Source organism: Dama dama, chromosome 18, assembly GCF_033118175.1.
Source record: "Dama dama isolate Ldn47 chromosome 18, ASM3311817v1, whole genome shotgun sequence".
Classification (NCBI taxonomy): Eukaryota; Metazoa; Chordata; class Mammalia; order Artiodactyla; family Cervidae; genus Dama; species Dama dama.
Window position 1 is genome coordinate 73,794,738 of NC_083698.1, and position 20,105 is coordinate 73,814,842.

The following is a 20,105-nucleotide window of genomic DNA, read 5'->3' on the forward strand; positions in this document are numbered from 1 at the left end:
CAGGGTGACAATATACAGCCTTGATGTACTCCTTCCCCGATTTGGAACCAGTCTGTTGTTCCATGTCCAGTTCTAACTGTTGCTTCTTGACCTGCATACAGATTTCTTAGGAGGTAGGTCAGGTGGTCTGGTATTCCCATCTCATTAAGAATTTCCCACAGTGTACTGTGATCCACACAGTCAAAGGCTTTGGCGTAATCAATAAAGCAGAAGTAGATGTTTTTCTGGAACTTTCTTGCTTTTTTGATGATCCAACGGATATTGGCAATTTGATCTCTGGTTCCTCTGTCTTTTCTAAATCCAGCTTGAACATCTGGAAATTCACAGTTCACATACTGTTGAAGCCTGGCTTGGAGAATTTTGAGCATTACTTTACTAGCTTGTGAGATGAGCGCAATTGTGTGGTAGTATAAACATTCTTCGGCATTGCCTTTCTTTGGGGTTGGAATGAAAACTCACCTTTTCTAGTCCTGTGGCCACTGCTGAGTTTTCCAAATTTGCTGGCATATTGAGTGCAGCACTTTCACGGCATCATGTTTTAGGATTTGAAATAGCTCAACTGGAATTCTATCATCTCTACTAGCTCCATTACCACATGAGAGCTATAAATAAAGACTACAAAACTATGGCAGCCAGCTCTGTCTGAGGCAATTGGAAAACATTTCACTAAGGCTCTGAACTGCGTCTTGAAGTGTAAACAGGCATTTTCCAGGTGCCAGGGGATGAGGGTGTTTCATGATGAGCAGCATAGGCAGGGGCTTGGGCATTTATGGGGCTTTGTCCATTGAGACATGGTGTGAATTTCAGCATTTCTGTGTGGCAGGGGAGGGGAGGGAGAGAGAAACGAGGTCCTAAGAGGAGCTGGGAGTCGGATGTAAAGGAAGTGCTATGCTCAGAAGTCTGGCTTTTATACTCAGATATTCTAGGAGACAAACATCGATAAGTATGGGAATTATATGATAACTTTGTTTAGGTCTTCTCTGGTGCCAAAAACGGGATCCACGATCCACATAAAGGTGCTTCTGTCCACATTATGAGTGAGTGTGATAAAGAGAGAGCAGCTGACTTCTGGGCAACCACACTGTGGAAGTAGCTGTAGTTTAATGTCAGGACCTAAACAGAAAGCTGAGCTCCAGGGGCAGGTGGCACCCCTTGTCAGCTGCCAGGTCTTCCATGGGGCTCTTCCTTCCAGGCTCCATTCCACCAAATGCCTGGAGAGCTCTAGGTTTTGCATTCAAAGGTGGAGCAGGGGGTAGGGTATGTGTGGGGGAAACATTTCATTTCTCTCTATGAATATAATGCGACCTCCCCAATCTTAGGCCACCACTATTTCCTTAATCATCTCATGGCAAAAAACACTTCCTATTAAAGAAGTCCTAGAGATATTCTCAGAGAGATTTCACGTTGTTTAAAGTGCAAAGGATAAAATGTTGGAAGCTGAAAGAACTATGGCATTTCTCCAAGACACAAAAAAGACAGTGGCTCCATATCCTAAGTTATATGCTGAGAAGAAGGCAAATGTTGGTTGCTCAGTCGTGTCTGACTCTGCGGCCGGTGGACTATAGCCTGCCAGGCTCCTCTGTCCATGGAATTCTCCAGGCCAGAATACTGGAGTCGGTACCCTTTCCCTTCTCCAGGAGATCTTCCCAACCCAGGGATCGAACCCAGGTCTCCCACATTGTAGGCAGATTCTAAGAAGGCAGGCACTAGTCAAACTATTCTCAATAAATTTTTTACAATGAAATAAAGCACTTTAATTCTTAATGTGTCTAATGTTTTAAATTATGGTGAACTAAATATTAGTTCTACTATATTTTTCATGTCCTTATACCTTTATAACCCATAGTGAGAGTTAACATTTTGATGACAATTTTTTAAAGTCCTGGATCCATCCCCCTGATTATTAAGATCCCTGTGTAAGATGTCAGCCCAGGTATTTTCACTGTCCTGTACTACTGTGCAAGGTGAGGACTTGAACACCCACCTGATGTAGTCCTCGTGGCTGGAGCTCTCACTGCAGATAAAAGCAACCTCGACCTCTTGACTGGAAAGAGCATCTTCCAGAGAAATTTGCGGCACCTCATCAATGCTCCCCAGCTCTCGTCTGTTTGAGAAGGACAGACAAGTGGAACTCAAAGCAGGCAGAACATCGGCTGACAATAAATGAGCGCCATCCTGCTCCCCAGCTCCCAACAGTGTCCTGGTGATCAGTTTTTGGAAATGAAGAAAGCAGTTTCTCCCATCTCATTTCCAGGGCACTTCCAGCACAGAGTAACAGACAGAACCTCCAGCACAGAGTAAGGAATCGGGGAACTGGCATTGAGTCCTGCGACCCCTGTTAACAGCCTGTACGACGTGGGAGCCTCTGAATTTACGTCATCTCTAAAATAAAAAGAACAGATCTCCTGTTATCTCATAAGAAGTAATCTCTATGGTCACTGCCAGCTCCAAGCACTTGGCCAGACACTAGGACTACCAAACCTAATCCAGATCCAAGACTCTAACACCTCTGAGGGGCACAGTGCTATGGGGCTTTGAGCTCCTCCACGGATATCACAGCCTTGTGTCCGTCAAGCAGAAGGCGGGCGTTACTGCCTCCTTTATAGCCGAGCTGACAAAGCCCAGAGAGGCAGGGCCTCCACAGCTCACTGGTAGTAGGGGAAGGACAGGAGCCTGAGCCTTCTGACTCCCACACAGTAAGAAGGACTCCTGCTTTAGAACAACTGAGAGTCCTGGCTGCCCTGGGGCTGAGGCTGGAGCAGAGGAGCAATCCTCCAACAAAGGCTGTCACAGAGGAAACGGGGCAGCTGGCAGGAGGCTTGGGGCAGCGCAGAGCCCCCTTGAGTGGCAGCAGCCAGAGGGCAGCTGGGGGAGTTTGGCTGCTGAAGAACATCCTGGTAGGTTCTTTCCTGTGGGGGCCACCCATCTGCTTGGTCTGACCAATGCCTCCCGCTTGCCTCCCTGTGCCTTCCCAGTAGGGAAGATGTGGTGAAGAGGAAAAGTTAAAATTTTACATAACCTCCTGCTCGTTCTGCCCCTGTAACTCAGCTTGCTCCTTGCAAAGTCTGGATCACATAGGTCACGTAGTCTCAGAAAGACAACACCAGGAACTGGAGCTTATCTCACTCACCCTTGTCCTGCTCTTTGCAATTGCCCAGCCCTGCCAACCTGCTTAATCATGCCTGTCCATGTAAAGGTCTGGCATCCCCCTCCCCATTTTGACTGCTGTTCCCGTGCTAATGAAACCCTAAGCTTAAACCAGGCTAGTAGCAGCTAGAGTTGCCCACTATAGTCTGTCTATAAAAACTCTGTAACCCCTTTGCTCGGGGCTCAGAGCTTAGAGTGTTAACTCCTCTGGGCCCACCAGCATAATAAACTTGAGTTCTCCAATTCTCCAAGTGTGGTGCTGGGTTTCTCGATTACTGGATTCTGCAACAGTGGGGCATGAACTAAAGTCTTCAGCTTCTAGCAAGCTCTGTCTGATAGAGGGAGGAAGAGACTACATAACCACAACACAAGACCAACAGGAGGTGGGGTCTTCCCTGGTGGTTCAGTGGTTAAAATTCTGTGCTTCCAATGCAGGGGGCATGGGTTTGATGCCTGGTTGGGGAACTAATATCCCACACGCCGTGCAGCATGGCCAAATAAAAATAACCAGAGGGATGCTATGCCGGGGTACAAGTGGGAGATTCCAGGAAGGCAAGGAACACCCAGTTCAGGGTTTCAGAAGAGCGTTCCTGGGGAGGTAACAGGTCTCAGCAGGTAGGTTGTGAGGAACAGAGCATGTGGCAAGGGAACAGTGTGGTAACAGCAGGGGGCTGGTAAAGCGAGAGGAAGGGAGGGTGAGCTAGCCATCCTATGGGACCTGGGTAGGTTAGGCATAGCACCAGCTGGCAGAGGAAGGCTGATGGGGAAGCAGAAGCCCCCCTTCAGCCCGGAGTCCTTGTACATGAGACCCCAGACACAGGCAGGGGAGCAGGGGGACGACCAGTACTGCTAATCGTGATATCAAGTCTCCCATCTGTGCTGCTCCCTCAGAATCCTCCTGGGATGGGAAGACTGACCAAGGGCAGGTTGCCAGCACTTCTGGGTTGCCTCTGTGCCCCCAAATTCACTTTAAGTCCTTAAGGAAGGGCTAGGTTCTAAGACAGACAAACGGGAAGAAAGCAGGTCCCATAAATTAAAATATGAAAGAACCTCTACATGGACCATCATGATGGTTACTTACGCTCGTCTAAGTACTGACGTTTAGGTGATTTCTCTAAAACACTAAGAAGCAGAGACCTGCCTGACTTGCTGTCTGCCCCAATGCCTGGGCTGATACAGGGCCCACCTCCGGTTCACAATGACTGCTGATAACTGACGTTACACGGTGTGAGTTTTGTAAGTAGTGTGTGTGGAAGTGGTGGGGGTCAAGGAGGAGCTGAGGGTGAGTAAGGGGAGAAGAAAAGCAGTGAAAGTTAGGTTTTGGCTGAGTTATAGGAGATAAATGATAATCTTTAAAAGCGGGGTTCAGAATTATAGGGGAAATGAATACATGGTGCTTAAAAGCCGGGCTTTGGAATCAGATAGTGCGCTATTGTTCAGTTCTTCGATTTTTCCAGCTCTGTGACATCAGGCAAATTACTTAACCTCTCTGTGGTTCAGCTTCTGTATCTGTCAAGTAGGTTGATATTGGCATTGAGGTCAAATAACTGGTCAGGCTTACAAAGCCCAGGGCCCTGGGAAGGCTGGCATGGTTAACTGATGGAACACACCTCAAGCCTTCTTTCAGGCCAACCCATGTGTGTTCACTGTGCCCCTCCTGTCTCCGTCAGGCCCGGTGCTCACCTCCCCCACCTCGGCCTTTGCAGTCCCCTATAGGATGACTCACTGCACATCCCGGTTGCAGGGCCAGCACTCTATAGCTCCCAGACCTGTCTGAGATCTTGTGGGGCTGACCCTGCACAGTTCCCTGGAATGACCCCTGAGCTGGCTTGCTCTCTCTGGGGTCTGGAGAACCCTAATCCATTGCACCCAGCTCCCGTGGAATTACAGGGCATAAAGCAAAGCCACCTGGACACGAAGCCAATCAGGTTCAGGAACGCCGAGGAAGCATGTGGATTCCGAAGGTCCCGGATCCGAACGGAGCCGGCTCTGCCGACGCCGACCACCACCACCCCAAACTTCCTCTCGGGCTGAAACACACAGGATCAAGGTGGGGTTTAAAAATGGTCCAGGCTCATACTTACAATGTTTAACTTGAGTATTTGTGTCCCCCCCCGCCACCCCTGCCGTGTATAGATACTGAGCTTGTTTGGCTTGAGTACACTATCAACTGAAAAGACCAAATATTTTTCATTCTGACAAAATTTAAAATCCAACAAACATTTATCAAAATCTAAAAGAACACCCCCCAAACAAAACAGTCTGGGCAGATAACATAGAACAGCAAAACAGACACGTGGGCAAGACCGGTGAGGGTCCAGACAAGCAAGCCAGGAGCCAACACAGATCATGGAAGCCACAGCAGGGGAAGGGGAATGAGACTCCCTGAAATGCAGGGTTGGAGAGAAGTCAGCTCCCCCCAGATATTTCTATGGCTGCTCTGACCTGTGTTATCCATAAAAGGCTCTTTGCACACTTGGCTCTCCACCCACTTCTACTGCCACCTCCCCACTAATGACAGATCTTCATCTTGAAGCTGTACCCAGCCCTAGTCTGGTACCTCTGTCCTCCCTATCTCTCTCCTCCAGTGGACGTGCAAATCTGATGCAGCGGAGAGTCATACAGAAGTGACAGTGCTCAGTGAGATTCGGGGGGACAGGGCACATGGGCACATGGTGACCTTATTCAGACCCCTCACCACCCTGGCTTTCTGGGTTCCAACTAATGGCACTCTCACCCTACTGTGAGAGCTTACTCATTATTTGGGTACAATGCATATAGTATTAGAATGAAAAATCAACTCAAGTTTTTCAAGTTATATAGCAACTTACTATAATCTAAACTGATAAAAATTCTCTCTCTATATAAACCTCAAACCCAGTTCTTCTTGGATGCCTCCACGCACAGAAACTCGAATATCCCCCTTAGATTCCGCTTTCCTTCACCTATGTCACCATTTCCTACAGTTTGCCCCCCTTCCTGCATCCACTGCTCTAGTCTTAGCCCAGGACTTCTTTGCCTCCTGCCTAATGATCTGATAAATTCCCCCCTGGTCTCACCCTTCCCATGGGTGGTACCCTGGACTGCCAGAGCAGATGCTTCAGATGAAAACTAAGTCCTTCCCCTGATGAAAGCTCTTCATTTTCCCAACTGTTACAGACTGAATGACTGCTTCCCTCAAAAGGCATATTGGGATCCCTGTCCCCCAATATGATGGCAGTAGGAGGTGGAGCCTCTGGGTAATCAGGGTGAGATGAAGTCATGAGGGAGGGGCCCCCATGAATGGGGTTGGTACTTTTCTAAGAGTCACAAGACAGCTTGACTCCTCTCTCTGCTCTCTGCCCACATGAGGACACGATGAGGAGTCAGCAGTCTGCAGCCCATAAAGGGGGCCCCCCATATCTCAGCCGATCTCAGACTTCTAGACTCCGAACTTCATGAGAATTTCTGTGGCACTGTTCAGCAGCCCAAACCGTGAGACAGTTTGTAAGAAAACAATTGAAGGGGAAAAAAAATCCAAGTCCATGTTTTCTACCAAACACAAGTCCTTCCACAACCCAGCACCGGCCTGCTTCTCCAGCACCGCCTTTCAATCACCTCCTCCACGTGTAATTTTAGGCCTCCGACCTTCCAACACAGGACTGTTTCCTCCCTCTGAGTCTTTGCAAATCCTGTTCTCTTTGCCTGGAAGGAGCTTCTCCCTACCGTCCACAGGGGGATGCCTTCAAAGCTTTCAAGACTTGGGCATCTTAAACCTTATGAAGCCTTTCCTGATGCTATCAGTTAGATTTTTTTGTTGTTGCATATAAATAAAGATCACCCATTTTGTGTACAGTTCTATGGGTTCTGACCAACATACACTTACATACCTACCACAATCAAGATACAGAATAGTTCTATCATCTCCTCCAAAATTACCTGTACCCCTTTGCAGTCAACTGTTTCCCCTGCCAGGCAACCATCAACTTGTCTACCATCCCAGTAGTTTTGCCTTTTCCAGAATATCATAAAAATGAAATCACAATATGCAGTTTTTTGGGTCTGGCTTCCACTTAAAACAATGTGTTTTTTATCTATTTTGTTACATGTATCAATCATTTCTTTTTATGAGTACTGGTCATAATAGCTTGTTTATCCATTTGGCACCTGAAGAATATGCTGCTGCTAGTTCAGATGAATTCATAATTTATTCAATTATGACTCAAAGTCATGTCCTACTTTGAGTTCTCATTTAACTTGGGTAAATACCTGGGTATGAGTTTGCTGTGTCATAGGGCAAGTGTAGGCTTAACTTTATGAGAAACTGCCAAACTGTTTTTTTCCAAAGTGTACCTTTATACCTATACTGTTTTGCATTCTTGTCACTGATGTCTGAAAGGTCCAGTGGATCTGCATTCTCGCCAGCACCTGGTATCATCAGGTCTTCTCCTCTTTTTATTTTAGCCATTATAATAGGTGTGTTGTGGTTTCTCACTGAGGTTTCTATCTGCAGTTCCATAATGACTAATGATGTTGAGCACTGTTTCACGTGTTTATTTGCCGTCTATAAATCTTCACTAGTAAGGCGTCTGATCATTTCACAGGCTGTATCAACTATGTACAACTAGGCAGGGGTATGCCAGGCCTGTCTTTAAATATACTGGGTCCTTAAACCCAGCTCACGGGTCATCTTCTCTGGAAGCCATCAAGCTTTTTTGTTTTGTTTTATTTGCATACAATATCCAATTGTCCTAATATAATTTACTGAGAAAGGCCAACCTTTTTCTATTGAAATGCCTTTGTACCTTGGTGGAAGCCATCTTGATTACTATAGTTTTATGGTAAGTATGGAAGTCCATTACTGTGAATTCATTTTCTTTTTCAAAATTCTAGTTCTCCTGCCTTTACATATAAATTTTAGAATCAATTACTAAATAAATAAAATGAAATAAAATAAAAATTCCTGCCAGAATTTTGAGTGGGATTATATTGAATTTATGGATAAGTTTGAGGAAAAAACCCAACATCTTCAGTAAAATGAATCTTCTAATCCATGAATATGGTATATATATACATTTATTTAGGTCCTTGATTTCTTTCACTCTGTCATTTTCAGTGGATAGATTCTGCACCCATTTTGTTAAATTTATACTTAAATTTTTATGATTTTTAGTGCTGTTATAAATTTTATTTATAAATGAAATTACGCTTTACCTTCAATTTCCAATTGTTCATTGTGAGTATATAGACATACAACTGATTTCTGTATACTGACTTGGCATCTTGCAATCTTGTCGAACTCATTTATTACTTCTAGCAGCTTTTTTTGTAATTCTATTAGATTTTCCACATAGACCATAGAGTCAGATGTAACTAGAGATGATTTTACTCCCAATCTGTATGTGCTTTGCTCATTTTTCTTGCCTGACTGCACTGGGTGGGTGTGATTTTGAACAGGAGCAGTAAGAGAGGACAATCTTGCTTACCTTTTAATCTTCAGGGATATAATTTGTTCTTTCACCATGGAGAATGATCTTGGCTATAGATTTTTAGGTAGCTATCCTTTTTCAGGATGTGGATATTTCCATTTATTCATATTTTGCTTACATTTTAAAACCATAAATGGTCTAACTTTGTCAAGTGTCTTTTCTGTGTCTGTTGAGATGATCATGTGATATTTTTCTTCTTAAGGTCTGTTGACACAATGACACCTTTCATTCCTAGGATAAACCTCACTTGGTCATAATGTATTATCCTTTACATATACTGTTGATTCTATTTGCTAAAATCTTATTTTAAATGTTTGCATCTGTGTTCATGAGAGTTGTTGTTCAGTCGCTAAGTCATGACTGAGATAACATTATGCCATTTCAAACCTAAGAACCTTACAACAGCATCCTTTCACTTCCTCTCTCCCTGACTTTGTACTACTGTTGTTACGTAACTTATAAACTGCTCAAGGTACCAGTCAGGGTTCAGTAATGTGTTCTAAGCACAGAGTTTTAACATGGGGAATCAGAGGTTTACATCACCATTTCAACCACTGGGGAGCTAAATCCAGAGAAGCCATCACTGACCATCTCCTACTGCAATCAAGCAAGTGATTCTCAAGAGTTTGCCTGGAAGCCAAGACCTCAGGAGAGCATCTGCAGCCTAAAGCTTGAAAAAGCAACTGTGCCCTCTGAATAAATTTCTTTCTTCAGCCTCCAGATCTCCCGGGAGTGCCTCTTACTGGCCAAATTCACATATGAAATGGAACTTTGGGAAATGCAGTTCTAAGCTTGTGGCCACAATGCCCAACTGACAACAGGCCGTTTAGACTAGATAGTGCCTTCTGGCTTACAAGTCTAGCTTTTAATTTTTATTTTTGATAGTCTCATACACAAAAAGCAGAAGGACAGTCTTTAGAGAAATCTGTACTGAATAGCCAAAATACACATCTGATCAAATATTTGCTTTTTCTTTCACTCAGAAAAGGAAACAAGCAATTTCCTTATGAGGCTGATCAAATATTTGTTTCTTCTTTCACTCAGAAAAGGAAACAAGCAATCTCCTTATGAGGCTGAATATTTATGGCATTCCTAAAATTAACTACTAAATTACTACATTACAGAAAACAACGAGGATCATAGGTTTCTATTAGCTTTAAAAGAGGCATGAGGTTAAGAAACAGCTTCCTTATTGTAAGAAAACAAGTCACTTTTTCCATTTTAATAATTAATGATACGCACACACTTGTAAACCTGGCTTGCATAGTGTCTGGCTGAAAGTGCTTTCAAATTTGGTTTAGACAACATTCCCTTGCAAAACTGATAACAAGGGACAAGATATGGGTGAAAATGCTGACATATTAACAACTGAGTTCCTCGCTGGGAAAGAACTTCATTTTTGAGAAAAATGACTTTGCTAGACCATTTCATCTATGTCTGTTCATTTTACATGAGGCATCAAGGCACATTCTGAAAGGAAACTGCAAATTAGACAGATGAAGGCTTCTGGTTTCCCACTTCACATGTAAGGAGCTTGAAAGTTGCCGCTCTACCCTGACAAATAAACAGCTAAACAGCCTGAAAAACTAACTAACTCCTCTAGAATCCTTAAGAGAGGTGAGAACATGAGGCAAACTGCTGCCCCCACGACTGGAGAAGACAGAGGGACTAATGCAGAGAATAACTTGGCGGAGAAGAGACTCAAGAGTGGAAACCACAGCAGGAACCAGTAGGAAAGCCTGAACTGTGACAGGTGAGTGACCGGGGGCTCAGTGTGGACAACTCTGAGACCTAAAAATTCCAGAGGGACCCAGTCACAGGAAGACCCTCTCAATTTCGTGACATTTACCTCCAGGAGCTTGACCAGGTTCTCACAGTAAATACTGGAGTCATTTCCTCTCAGGTTTCCAACAAGACTGGGTAAAAGCATCACTCTTGAAATATACCAGGGCTTAGTACTTCCTAAGGAGACTGCCCTCACAGGAAACTAGTTAACCAGACCCTAACCTGCTGGGGTATTATTAGACCCTAACTGATTGCAGGGTAGGGAAAAACAGTTGACCCTTGAACAACACGGGTTTGAACAGTGCTTGTATGTAGACTTTTTTCAATACTAAATTATCACTGTACTAGATAATCTGGTTGATACCTGTGGATGCAGAATTCTGGATATGGAGGAATTGTGTGTATGGAGGGTGGACTATGAGCTATAGGCAGATTTTCAACTATACAGACAGTCAGCATCTCTAACCCTGGTACTGTTCAAGGGTCAACTGTACAAAACTCCAGGCTACTCTAGAATTCCATTTGGGAGAAGGGGAACACCCAACTCTAGCCCACTCTAGCCATATTCCCCTACCTAAGAGGGGAAGAAAAATAAACTGAAAAATACTTCTATGGTTCACAGTGCAGAGCCACAGGCTCACCAGAAGACTGAGACTTGATCATGGGGCTGTAGAATGTGTCCCCTCCCCTACACCTCCCCACCATGCGAGGCCCACTTAAAGCAGTTCCTTTCATATGATACATCACGTCTGGAGACCAAGAAAAAACGACAAGCCATAACAAGACAAAAAACACAATCTGAAGAAAGACAGAAGCATCAAAACCAGACATAACAGGAGTGTTGAAATTACTGAGACTAGGAATTTAAAACAACTGTGATTACTATGATGATCTAATGGATAAAATAGAAAACATCTAAGAACAGATGGGCAATGTAAGAAATTGAGAGAAATCCTGCCAAAGAATAAAAAAGAAATGCTAGAGATCAAACACAATGTAACAAAAATGAAGAATGCCTTTTATGGGCTTATTAGTAGACTAGACACGGCACCAGAAAGAATCCCTAAAACTGATGATATCTCAATAGTAACCCCCCAAAACTTGAAAAGCAAAGAGAACAGAGACTTAAAAAAGAAGAGAATGTCCAAGGACTGTGGGTCAACTACAAATGGTGTTAACACACATGCCATGAAAACGCCAGAAAGAGAAGGAAGAGAGAAAAGAACTCAGGATATATTGAAATAATAATGACTAAGAATTTCCTTAAACTAATATCAGACACCAAACCACAGATCTAGGAAGTTCAGAGAACACCAAACAGGATAAATGCCCTGCCCCAAAAAATGAGGTTTAGGCATATCATTTTAAAATTACAGAAAAGCAAAGATAAAGGAAAAAAGTCCTGAAAGAAGCCAGAGGGAAAAAAAAAACCTTGCCTACAGAACAAAGATAAAAATTATATCCAACTTCTCCTCAACAACCATACAAGCAAGGAGAGTGGAGTGAAAGATTTCATGCATCAAGAAGAAAAAACTTACCAACCTAGAAATCTGTACCCTGTGAAGTTACCCTTCCAAAGTGAAGAAGAAATAAAGACTTTCTCAGACAAATGAAAATTTGAGGGAATTTGTTGTAGTAGACCTACCTTGCAAGAAATATTAAAAGAATTTCTTTAGAGAGAAGAAAAATATTACAGGTGAGAAACTCAGATCTACCTAAAGAAAGGAAGATGGATTAAATGAAAGTAAAATACAAACCTTACTTTTCTTATTGTTAATTGATCTAGATAAAATAATAACAGCAACAAAGTACTGAATTATTTATGCTTATGTATATATTTATGTAAATGCATATACATAAGTGAAATGAAAGACAGCACTGATCCACAGGACAAGAAGAAGGGACGGGATTATTGTTATTTTACAGTACTCACACTACCTGTGAAGTGGTACAGTTATTATTTGAAAGTGGATTTGAATTAGTTGTAAATGTGTATCGCACGCTCTGGCACAACCAACAAAAAAGTTTAAAAAATGAAGTATAACCAATATGCTAAGAAAAAAGAGGATATGGAGCCATATAAAATACTCAGTTTAAATCACAAAAGGCAGAAGAAGAGTGGAAGACAAAAATACGACCAAAGAACAAAGTCAATGAATAGAAAACAATAACAAATATTAATCCACCTATATCAGTAATCACTTTGAACGTTAAAGGTCTAAATGCATCAATTAAAAGATAAAGACTGTTGGAGGGGACCAAAAATCAAGACTCAACTCTATGTTGCCTATAAGAATCCACTTTAAATATAAAGACACATATGGATTAAAAGTAAATGGATGGAGACAAATATACCATGCTAACATTATAAACAAAAGAAAGCAGGAGTATCTATGTTAATTGCAAGAAGGGCATTCCATAACAAGGTCCAACATGTGTGCACCTAACAACAGGGTACCAAACTACATTAGATAAAATCTGAAAGAACTGTAGAGAGAAACAGATGAATCCAAAGTCACAGCTGCATCACACTCCCACACCCCTCTAACAGAAATGGACAGATTGAATGGGCAGAAAAATCAGGAAGGACACATTCGCACTCAACACTACCCATCAACTGGACAAAACTGACATCGGTAGTCTGCTTTGCCCAACAGCAGCAGGATGCACATTCTCCTCGAGCATACACGAAACATTCACCAAGACAGACCACATTCTGGGTTATAAAACACACTCCGCAAGTTTAAAAAAACATAGATCATACAGTGTCTGATCTGAGACCACAATGGAATTAAACTAGAAATCAGTAACAGAACAATAACTGGAAAATCTCCAAATATAAGGAGACTAAACCTTGTGGCTCAGTTGTTAAAGAATCTGCCTGCAATGCAGGAGACCTGGGTTCGATCCCTGGGTTGGGAAGATCCCCTGGAGAAGGGAAAGGCTGCCCATTCCAGTATTCTGGCCTGGAGAATTCCATGGACTGTATAGTCCATGCGGTCACCAAGAGTGGGACAATGCTAAAAAAAAAAACAAGTCAAAGAGATGGCTAAACTCTTCTGCAATTTAGTAGCTAAAACTTTCAGGGTGAGAACCTGCAGAAAGCAGAGAAAATGGGAGGAAAGAGTAGAAAGGGGAATGTGTATGTAGATTATGAGGAGGCTGAAGTATGGAGAGAAAGGAGATGGTGAGATATGCCCAGCGGAGGGGTGGGCAACAGGTTTCTAGAATGTCTAAAATTCCATTTCAGTTGTCTCACTATGCCCTGCTGTCCTGAACTTCTGATAAAATGCACTATATATCCAGCCCTGTAGAGGTGTCATTTTAACAAACAAAGGAACAGGAATAGCTTCAAGACAGCAGAACAGGGACAGACAGAACAGCAAAGTGACTCAAAAACTTAATTGGGGACCAACTTATCATCACAAAGTGAGCCTGCTCTCCCTGTCTTGGATGCAGAGAAGCTAAGTGTTTGGAGCTAAAGATTAGATGATGGGATTCTGAGATTAAGAACACATGCTCTGACAACTCAGAAAGAAAAATTTTGTTTTGAGATAAGGAGGGTAGAAGAAAGCGTAAAATCACCACGGAACTTCAAGGTGGGAGGTATGAGGGCAAGTGCTGGGTTCCCACTCGAGGAACGGGCATGATGATTGCAAACAATCAGGAAGGACAATCTAATGTTTTTCACTCATTTACAAGAATCAGTAAGTTTGACCTCACATTGGCTGGCATGGGAAAACAGGCATGTTCATATGTTGCGGGGATGAGGAGAACAGGCAACTTTTACGGAGAGCAGCTTGGAAATATTTAACATGCAAATATTCTTTCTTGGGGATGGGGGGGAATTCATTTTCAAAGCACATACATAAATGAAATGACTCAGGTTTACTGCAGCCTTGCTCGTAACAGCAAAAGACTGAATATAAAGTACATGTTGTTAATAGCAGGCTGGATAGATAATTATGGAATACTTTGAAAATGGAATGCTACAGAACTGTAAAAAAAGAACAAGGAAGTTTTTAATGTATTGGAACGGACTAATCTCCAAGATACAGTGTTGGGTGAGAAAAGAAAAATACAGACCAGTGTAAGATGTGTGCTCTAGTTTATGTTAAAAAACAAAAAAAAAGGAGGGCGGGGCAATGGCTGAAGGAAAAAAAATAGTTGTATATGTTTTGACTCTCTCTGGAAGGACAGACAAGAAACCAGCAAGGGTGGCTGCCTTGACGCATGAGAACAGAGTATCTGGGAGAGAAGAGGACTTCTCAGGATAAAGTTTTTGTGTGTGTTTGTATGAAATTCTTTAAAATTTTGAATCATGTGAATGTATGTTATCCAAAATACAAACACTTAAGATAGATATAAAAATCTGAGGAATGCTCAGAGTAGACGAGAACGCTACAGTTTGTACAGAGTTGGGCTTACACCCTGCTCCCTCCCTGGGCCCCACTACAGAGTTGGGTGTCCTCTGCTGTCTGCCCTCCAGGACACTCTGCTCCTGATGGTGCCCACTGCCCCCAAATCAGCCGACACTCCACAACTCCAAGCTGCGTCTGCTCTCCCCACTCACCCTTCCAGCTCAGCTGTAATCTGGGTTTCTCTACCAAACCTCTCTGCCTCATTACAGGTCATCTCAGATCTTCGCCAAATTCAAGGGCTTTCCCTAGGCTGCATTCTCGTGGGCCTCACTCCTGTTTGATACTTGAGGGGGCCTTCTTAAAATTCACTCCTTCCCTGTCTTCCCTCACCTCCCAGCAAGATTTCCTTTTCACCCTTCACCGCTTTCCCTCTTCATCCTGCACCCTGGTGGTGCACATTCCCCCATGCTCAATCCTGTCCCCCTGGTCTTCTCTCCTCCCTGTGTTCCCCGAGTAGGGGAGGGGTGCCTCTCATTCTTAAGGTTTCCAAGACCACCGTTGTGCTGAAGGCTCCAACATCGTGCTCGGTGACCTGTCCTCTCCTCCAAGCTCCAGACCCAGGAAGGAATGCCAACTGGGCACTTCCACCTGGCCACCCCACCCTGACCTGGATCCTCATGTTCTGTGCTAGACTCCAACCACCAGCCTCACTTGACAGACTGTGCTCTGAACTTCTGGGCAAAGGCCAGGGGCTCCGCAAATTCTATCAGGCACCCAGCATGACGTGCTGGAAATCCTGGGAGTCTGCTGCCTCGGACAAATCCTCTGAGGCCAAAGGGCTGACTGCAGCTGAGAACCTGCTCCTCCCTCCCCGTTCCAGCCAGCCTCAAGTCACTGCAGGTTTCTCTTCCTCTGCATTTTCACTGATCCACCCAAGCTCTGGATTGCTGTACACGATGACTAGACCGTCTCTGAATCATCCCATCATTGAGTCAACTGCCACTCAGCAAGAACACATGGTGTATGGTGTTTAAGGCACCAGGTCAGATGCTGTGGGGATGCTAAGATGAAGGAGGCACGCGGACAGCTCTACCCAAGTCAGAGAATGGAAGGTCACACAAAAAATGATCATTAAAGGGCTATGGAAATCCACGCAAGGGAGGTATCACTTCCAGAGAGAGAGAGAGCTCTGAGACATTTTACCGGAGCAGTGAGGACCATGTCAGGCTGCCCAGGGATTAGACAGGAAATGGAAGTGAGAAGGGGGTCACAGGGTCATAGTAGAGGCAGAAGAGAAGGCAGGCTAGTTAAAGGGGGTCCCATGGTCTGGGAATATTTTTAAAAGGTTGAGAGAGAAAAGCCACCAAAGAAGGAAAGTCAAAATTATAGAACAGAAGGGGTGGTTGATGATTGACAGAACTATTACTGAGCCAGGCTCTATGAGCTTAATATGAGTGCAAAGTTCCTACTCTTTCTGCACAATTTCCAAGACGATGAGCATTAGAGCAAGTCATGGGGCCTTCGGATAAGAGGGCAGAGGCACCAGAAAATGGTTAACAGAGGTCAACCCTGGGGTAGGGGAGGCTGGGGTGATGAGGTAGTGAGGAGACTCACTTTTTGACTATTTAACATTTTGTAGCTTTTGAGTTTTGTTCTAGGTCTGTGTATTGACACTACTACAAAAATAAATTTTTTTTTAAAAAACTTGTTTTTTGTTTTACATGTATATACATTCTTTTTTTATATTCTTTTCTATTATGGTTTATCACAGGAGATTGGATATAGTTCCCTGTGCTATACATTAGGACCTTGTTGTTTATCCATTCTAAATGTAATAGTTTGCATCTACCAACCCCAAACTCCCAGTCCATCTCTCCCTCCCCACTTCCCCCTTGGCAACCAGAAGTATGTTCTCTATGTCAATGAGTCTCTTTCTGTTTTGTAGATAGGCTCATTTCTGCCATATTTTAGATTCCACATACAAGTGATATCATATAATATGTGTCTTTCTCTTTCTGATTTACTTCACTTTAGTATGACAATCTCTAGTTGTGTCTATGTTGCGGCAATGGCATTATTTCCTCCTTCTTCTGGCTGAGTAGCATTCCACTGTATGCATGTACCACGTCGTCTTTATCCATTCATCTGTCAGTGGACATTTAGGCTGCTTCCATGTTGTGCCTATTGTGAACAGTGCTGCTATGATCATAGAGGTACCTGTTTCTTTTAGAATTATATTTAAAAACTACTTTTTAAAGATGAATTTCAGTATAATGCTAGGAAGACTACAGCAGTTTGAGCATGTCAACAACCCCCCCTCTGAAGGGGATGAGAAAATAGGATTACAGTAGCTTGAGAAGACCTCAGGCATTGTTTCGTTCTGAAAAAGTAAAAACTAAAGCAGCTGGAAATGCTGATGGGAAAGAACTAGTAGAAACGAGCTGAACAATGCAGCTGGTCAAAGAGGAATTCAGACAGGTGGTACAGAACCTGAACAGGCAGCAGAGTCTTCAGTTCTGAGTGTGGACAGTGTTCCTTGTCATGCCAGTAAACAAAGGATGTTGAGGCCACCAAGCCATAAGCCTCTGAAGATACCCACAATGGTGCCCCCTCAGGATGGGAAGGAGTAGGATACTGGTCTGGGATAGCTAAGGTGCATATCAAAAGAATGATTTCAATAATCCTAGACTCTTGCATCTTCTCATACACACAAAAGTGATAAATTCATTAATTTGAGATAATTGTTTTCCTTTAATTAATAGTAATCTTTTGATTACCTTCCAACTACCTGTTTTTTTGTTTTTTGTGTTTGTTTGCAAAAACTTCTATATATCCTTGGCACGTCCCTTACCTCTTTAGAGCAGTCCCTCAGAGATATAACAGAAGCTGCAGCCCAGGCTTAAGTTCTCAGTAAGTTTTCCCATAAAACATAATTCTCGACTTTGCATTTTTTTCAATTGACCCACATTCACAAGAAATATCTGGGATGCGATGCAGTAGGTCCTTTCCTGAAGTTTCATTCCCCTTTCTTCTTCCCAGATCCAGCTCTGGGGTAGAGGAGAAGATGCTCTAGCTGAGCCTGATTAGTCTAGGCTAGTTGGCAAAATCCTGGCTCCTCTGACACAGTAATTGGTCCAGGAACGGGCATGTGACCCAGATCTGGCCAATGAGGCCTAAAAAGGCACTTGGAACTTCAAGAAAGGAGGCTCCCACTCTTCTGGGAGAGCTGCAGGAATCCATCTCTTTCTCCCACTCAGAGTGGATGAGGATGCATGTAGCTCCAACCGCTGCTGGCAGCCATCCTATAACCATGAGGGCCACTATCTCCCAGATGAAGCCAACACCTGGATGAGAGCAAAGAGATGAAAAGATCCTGGATCTTTGTTGAGATGGCTGAGCCACTGGATCAACCTGCTCTGGAGCCTGCCCTCTATCTGGACTTCCAGCACAAAAACCACATTGAATTGGGATTTTCTTTACTCGCAGTCTGGAACTCTCTCACTGATAAACAAACCTTCCTCTAGGAAGAAAAACAAGACAGATGGGGAGGCAGAAATTGACAGAGATGATGTCTGATGGCTCCAATTTTTCTCCACAAAGTAAAAGGTGATCAGAAGCTAAGAGTAGAGTAAAAGGTGATCAGAAGCTAAGAGTAAAGTAAAAGGTGATCAGAAGCTAAGAGTGAGGAAGGAGCTGGGAGGAGTGAGGAAGACCAGACCTGGCTATTCAGGGCAGAGAGAAAGAGAGCTGTCTGGGGGCCAAGGAGGGGGCCTGGTGGGCATGCTGAGTACCCAGATGAGGGTTTTGAGAAGTTTGTCAGCTTCAAACTGTGCATGAAACTGTGCCACTCACCCAAGACCACCATCCTCTGGGCATGGTCTCTAGGCTGGCCATGCAGGATCAAGAGGACAAGGGGAAAGGAGCTGGGAGCATGAGCACAGTCATAGTGGAAGAGAGGACTCCAGGGTCTAGGCTGGATCTGAAGGGAGTGAAAGCAGAAAGGGCTGATTGGTCAGGAAAAAAACAAAGGTACAAAGAAATGAGGCAGCTCGCTGGATTGCAGAACAGGTTCAGTGGAAGTGAGAATACAAGGAGCTGATGCAGAGGAAGAGCCTCATAAGCAGAGTTAATTGTCCCCAGAATGACATTAGGGCCCAGCAGCTGCCACGCTCCATTGTAGCCCACTCCACCCCAGCCCACGAGTGTTGTTTCAGGATTAACTGAGGTAGATAAATTCTAATCTAACTGAAGCTGGACAGGCACAGATAAGAGCTCAGAGGGGCCGAATTCTTCCCGTATCACCAGAGCCATGTGCGTGGCAGGATGCAGGGGACACGTTTTCAAGTTTGTGCTGGTGTTTCCGAAAGCTCTGGAGGGGAAGACGCTCTGTGAAGGAGAAATGAAGCATGCTGCAAGAAAAGCATCCTTAAATTGGTCCTCTTAGAGAGCTCACCTCTGTGTTCATCTTGGTCTCTTTCTGTAGAAGCTGTGAAAACAAAAGCAGAGTTTCAGGACCTTGGTGGCACTCGCCCCCAGCTCTGTGCAGACACCCTCCTTGATCACCTCCATTCTCCCCCACTTCCTGTCCAATTGGCTCCATCTCCCTCAATGCCTTCATCACCTGTGCCATCCAGTGAGGGGACCCAGGTGTCTGATCTGAGGCAGGTACTCACTGGCCCCCCCTGGGACATCACACCAGTACTGTTTCTCTAAAGAATACTGCCAACCTCTAAGGCTTTCTTCTATACTGCAAGGGATGCCTCTGTGTACTTTAAAGAATGATGCATTTCCCAAAGGTGGGGCTTGGAGAAGGTAGCTTCATGTCTACCCTTCTTTTATGGGGGCAAACAAGGCAGTAAGAAATGTATACCTTCTTTTTTCCCTCCTCGCTGAGTTTCTCAGGGACTTGAATATGTTAAAAAATCAGGACTGATGCATACACACTACTATGTATAGGACAGATAACTACTAAGGACCTATTGTATAGCACAGGAAACTCTACTCAACATTCTGTAGTGACTTATATGAGAAAAGAATCTAAAAAAGAGTGGATATATGTGTATATATATTAATTGATTCACTTTGCTGTACACTTGAAACTAATACAATATTGTAAATGAACTATACTAATTTTTTTTAACTATAAAAGTTAAAAAAAAAATAGTTCACTGGGCTACTCTGAAGCCTTGACATTAAGGAGGAGGAAGAAGGGAGGAGACAGGTGAGCAAGAGTCACAGGGAATAAGGAAAGAAAAAGAGAAGATGAGGGGAAACAAGAGAGAGAAGGGAAAGAAATAAGGAACTTGTGCAGAATAATGGGGTTCCAAAGTTTGGGGGTTCCAAA

At 43.7% G+C, this 20,105-nt stretch overlaps 1 protein-coding gene across 4 annotated transcripts in view; it reads right to left on the minus strand.

The window, feature by feature from the left end:
* The window catches only part of BLVRA (biliverdin reductase A), a 47,398-nt gene that overhangs the window by 14,509 nt on the left and 12,784 nt on the right, over window positions 1–20,105 (minus strand). For all 4 annotated transcript variants that reach the window (XM_061165634.1, XM_061165633.1, XM_061165631.1 and 1 more), the window contains exons 2-4: window positions 19,215–19,247; window positions 5,056–5,177; window positions 1,985–2,104 (exon numbers count right to left, since the gene is read on the minus strand). In XM_061165634.1, the coding sequence (XP_061021617.1) occupies window positions 1,985–2,104; window positions 5,056–5,177; window positions 19,215–19,226 (254 nt within the window). In that variant the 5' untranslated portion in view covers window positions 19,227–19,247. The remainder of the gene's footprint in view (window positions 1–1,984; window positions 2,105–5,055; window positions 5,178–19,214; window positions 19,248–20,105) is intronic.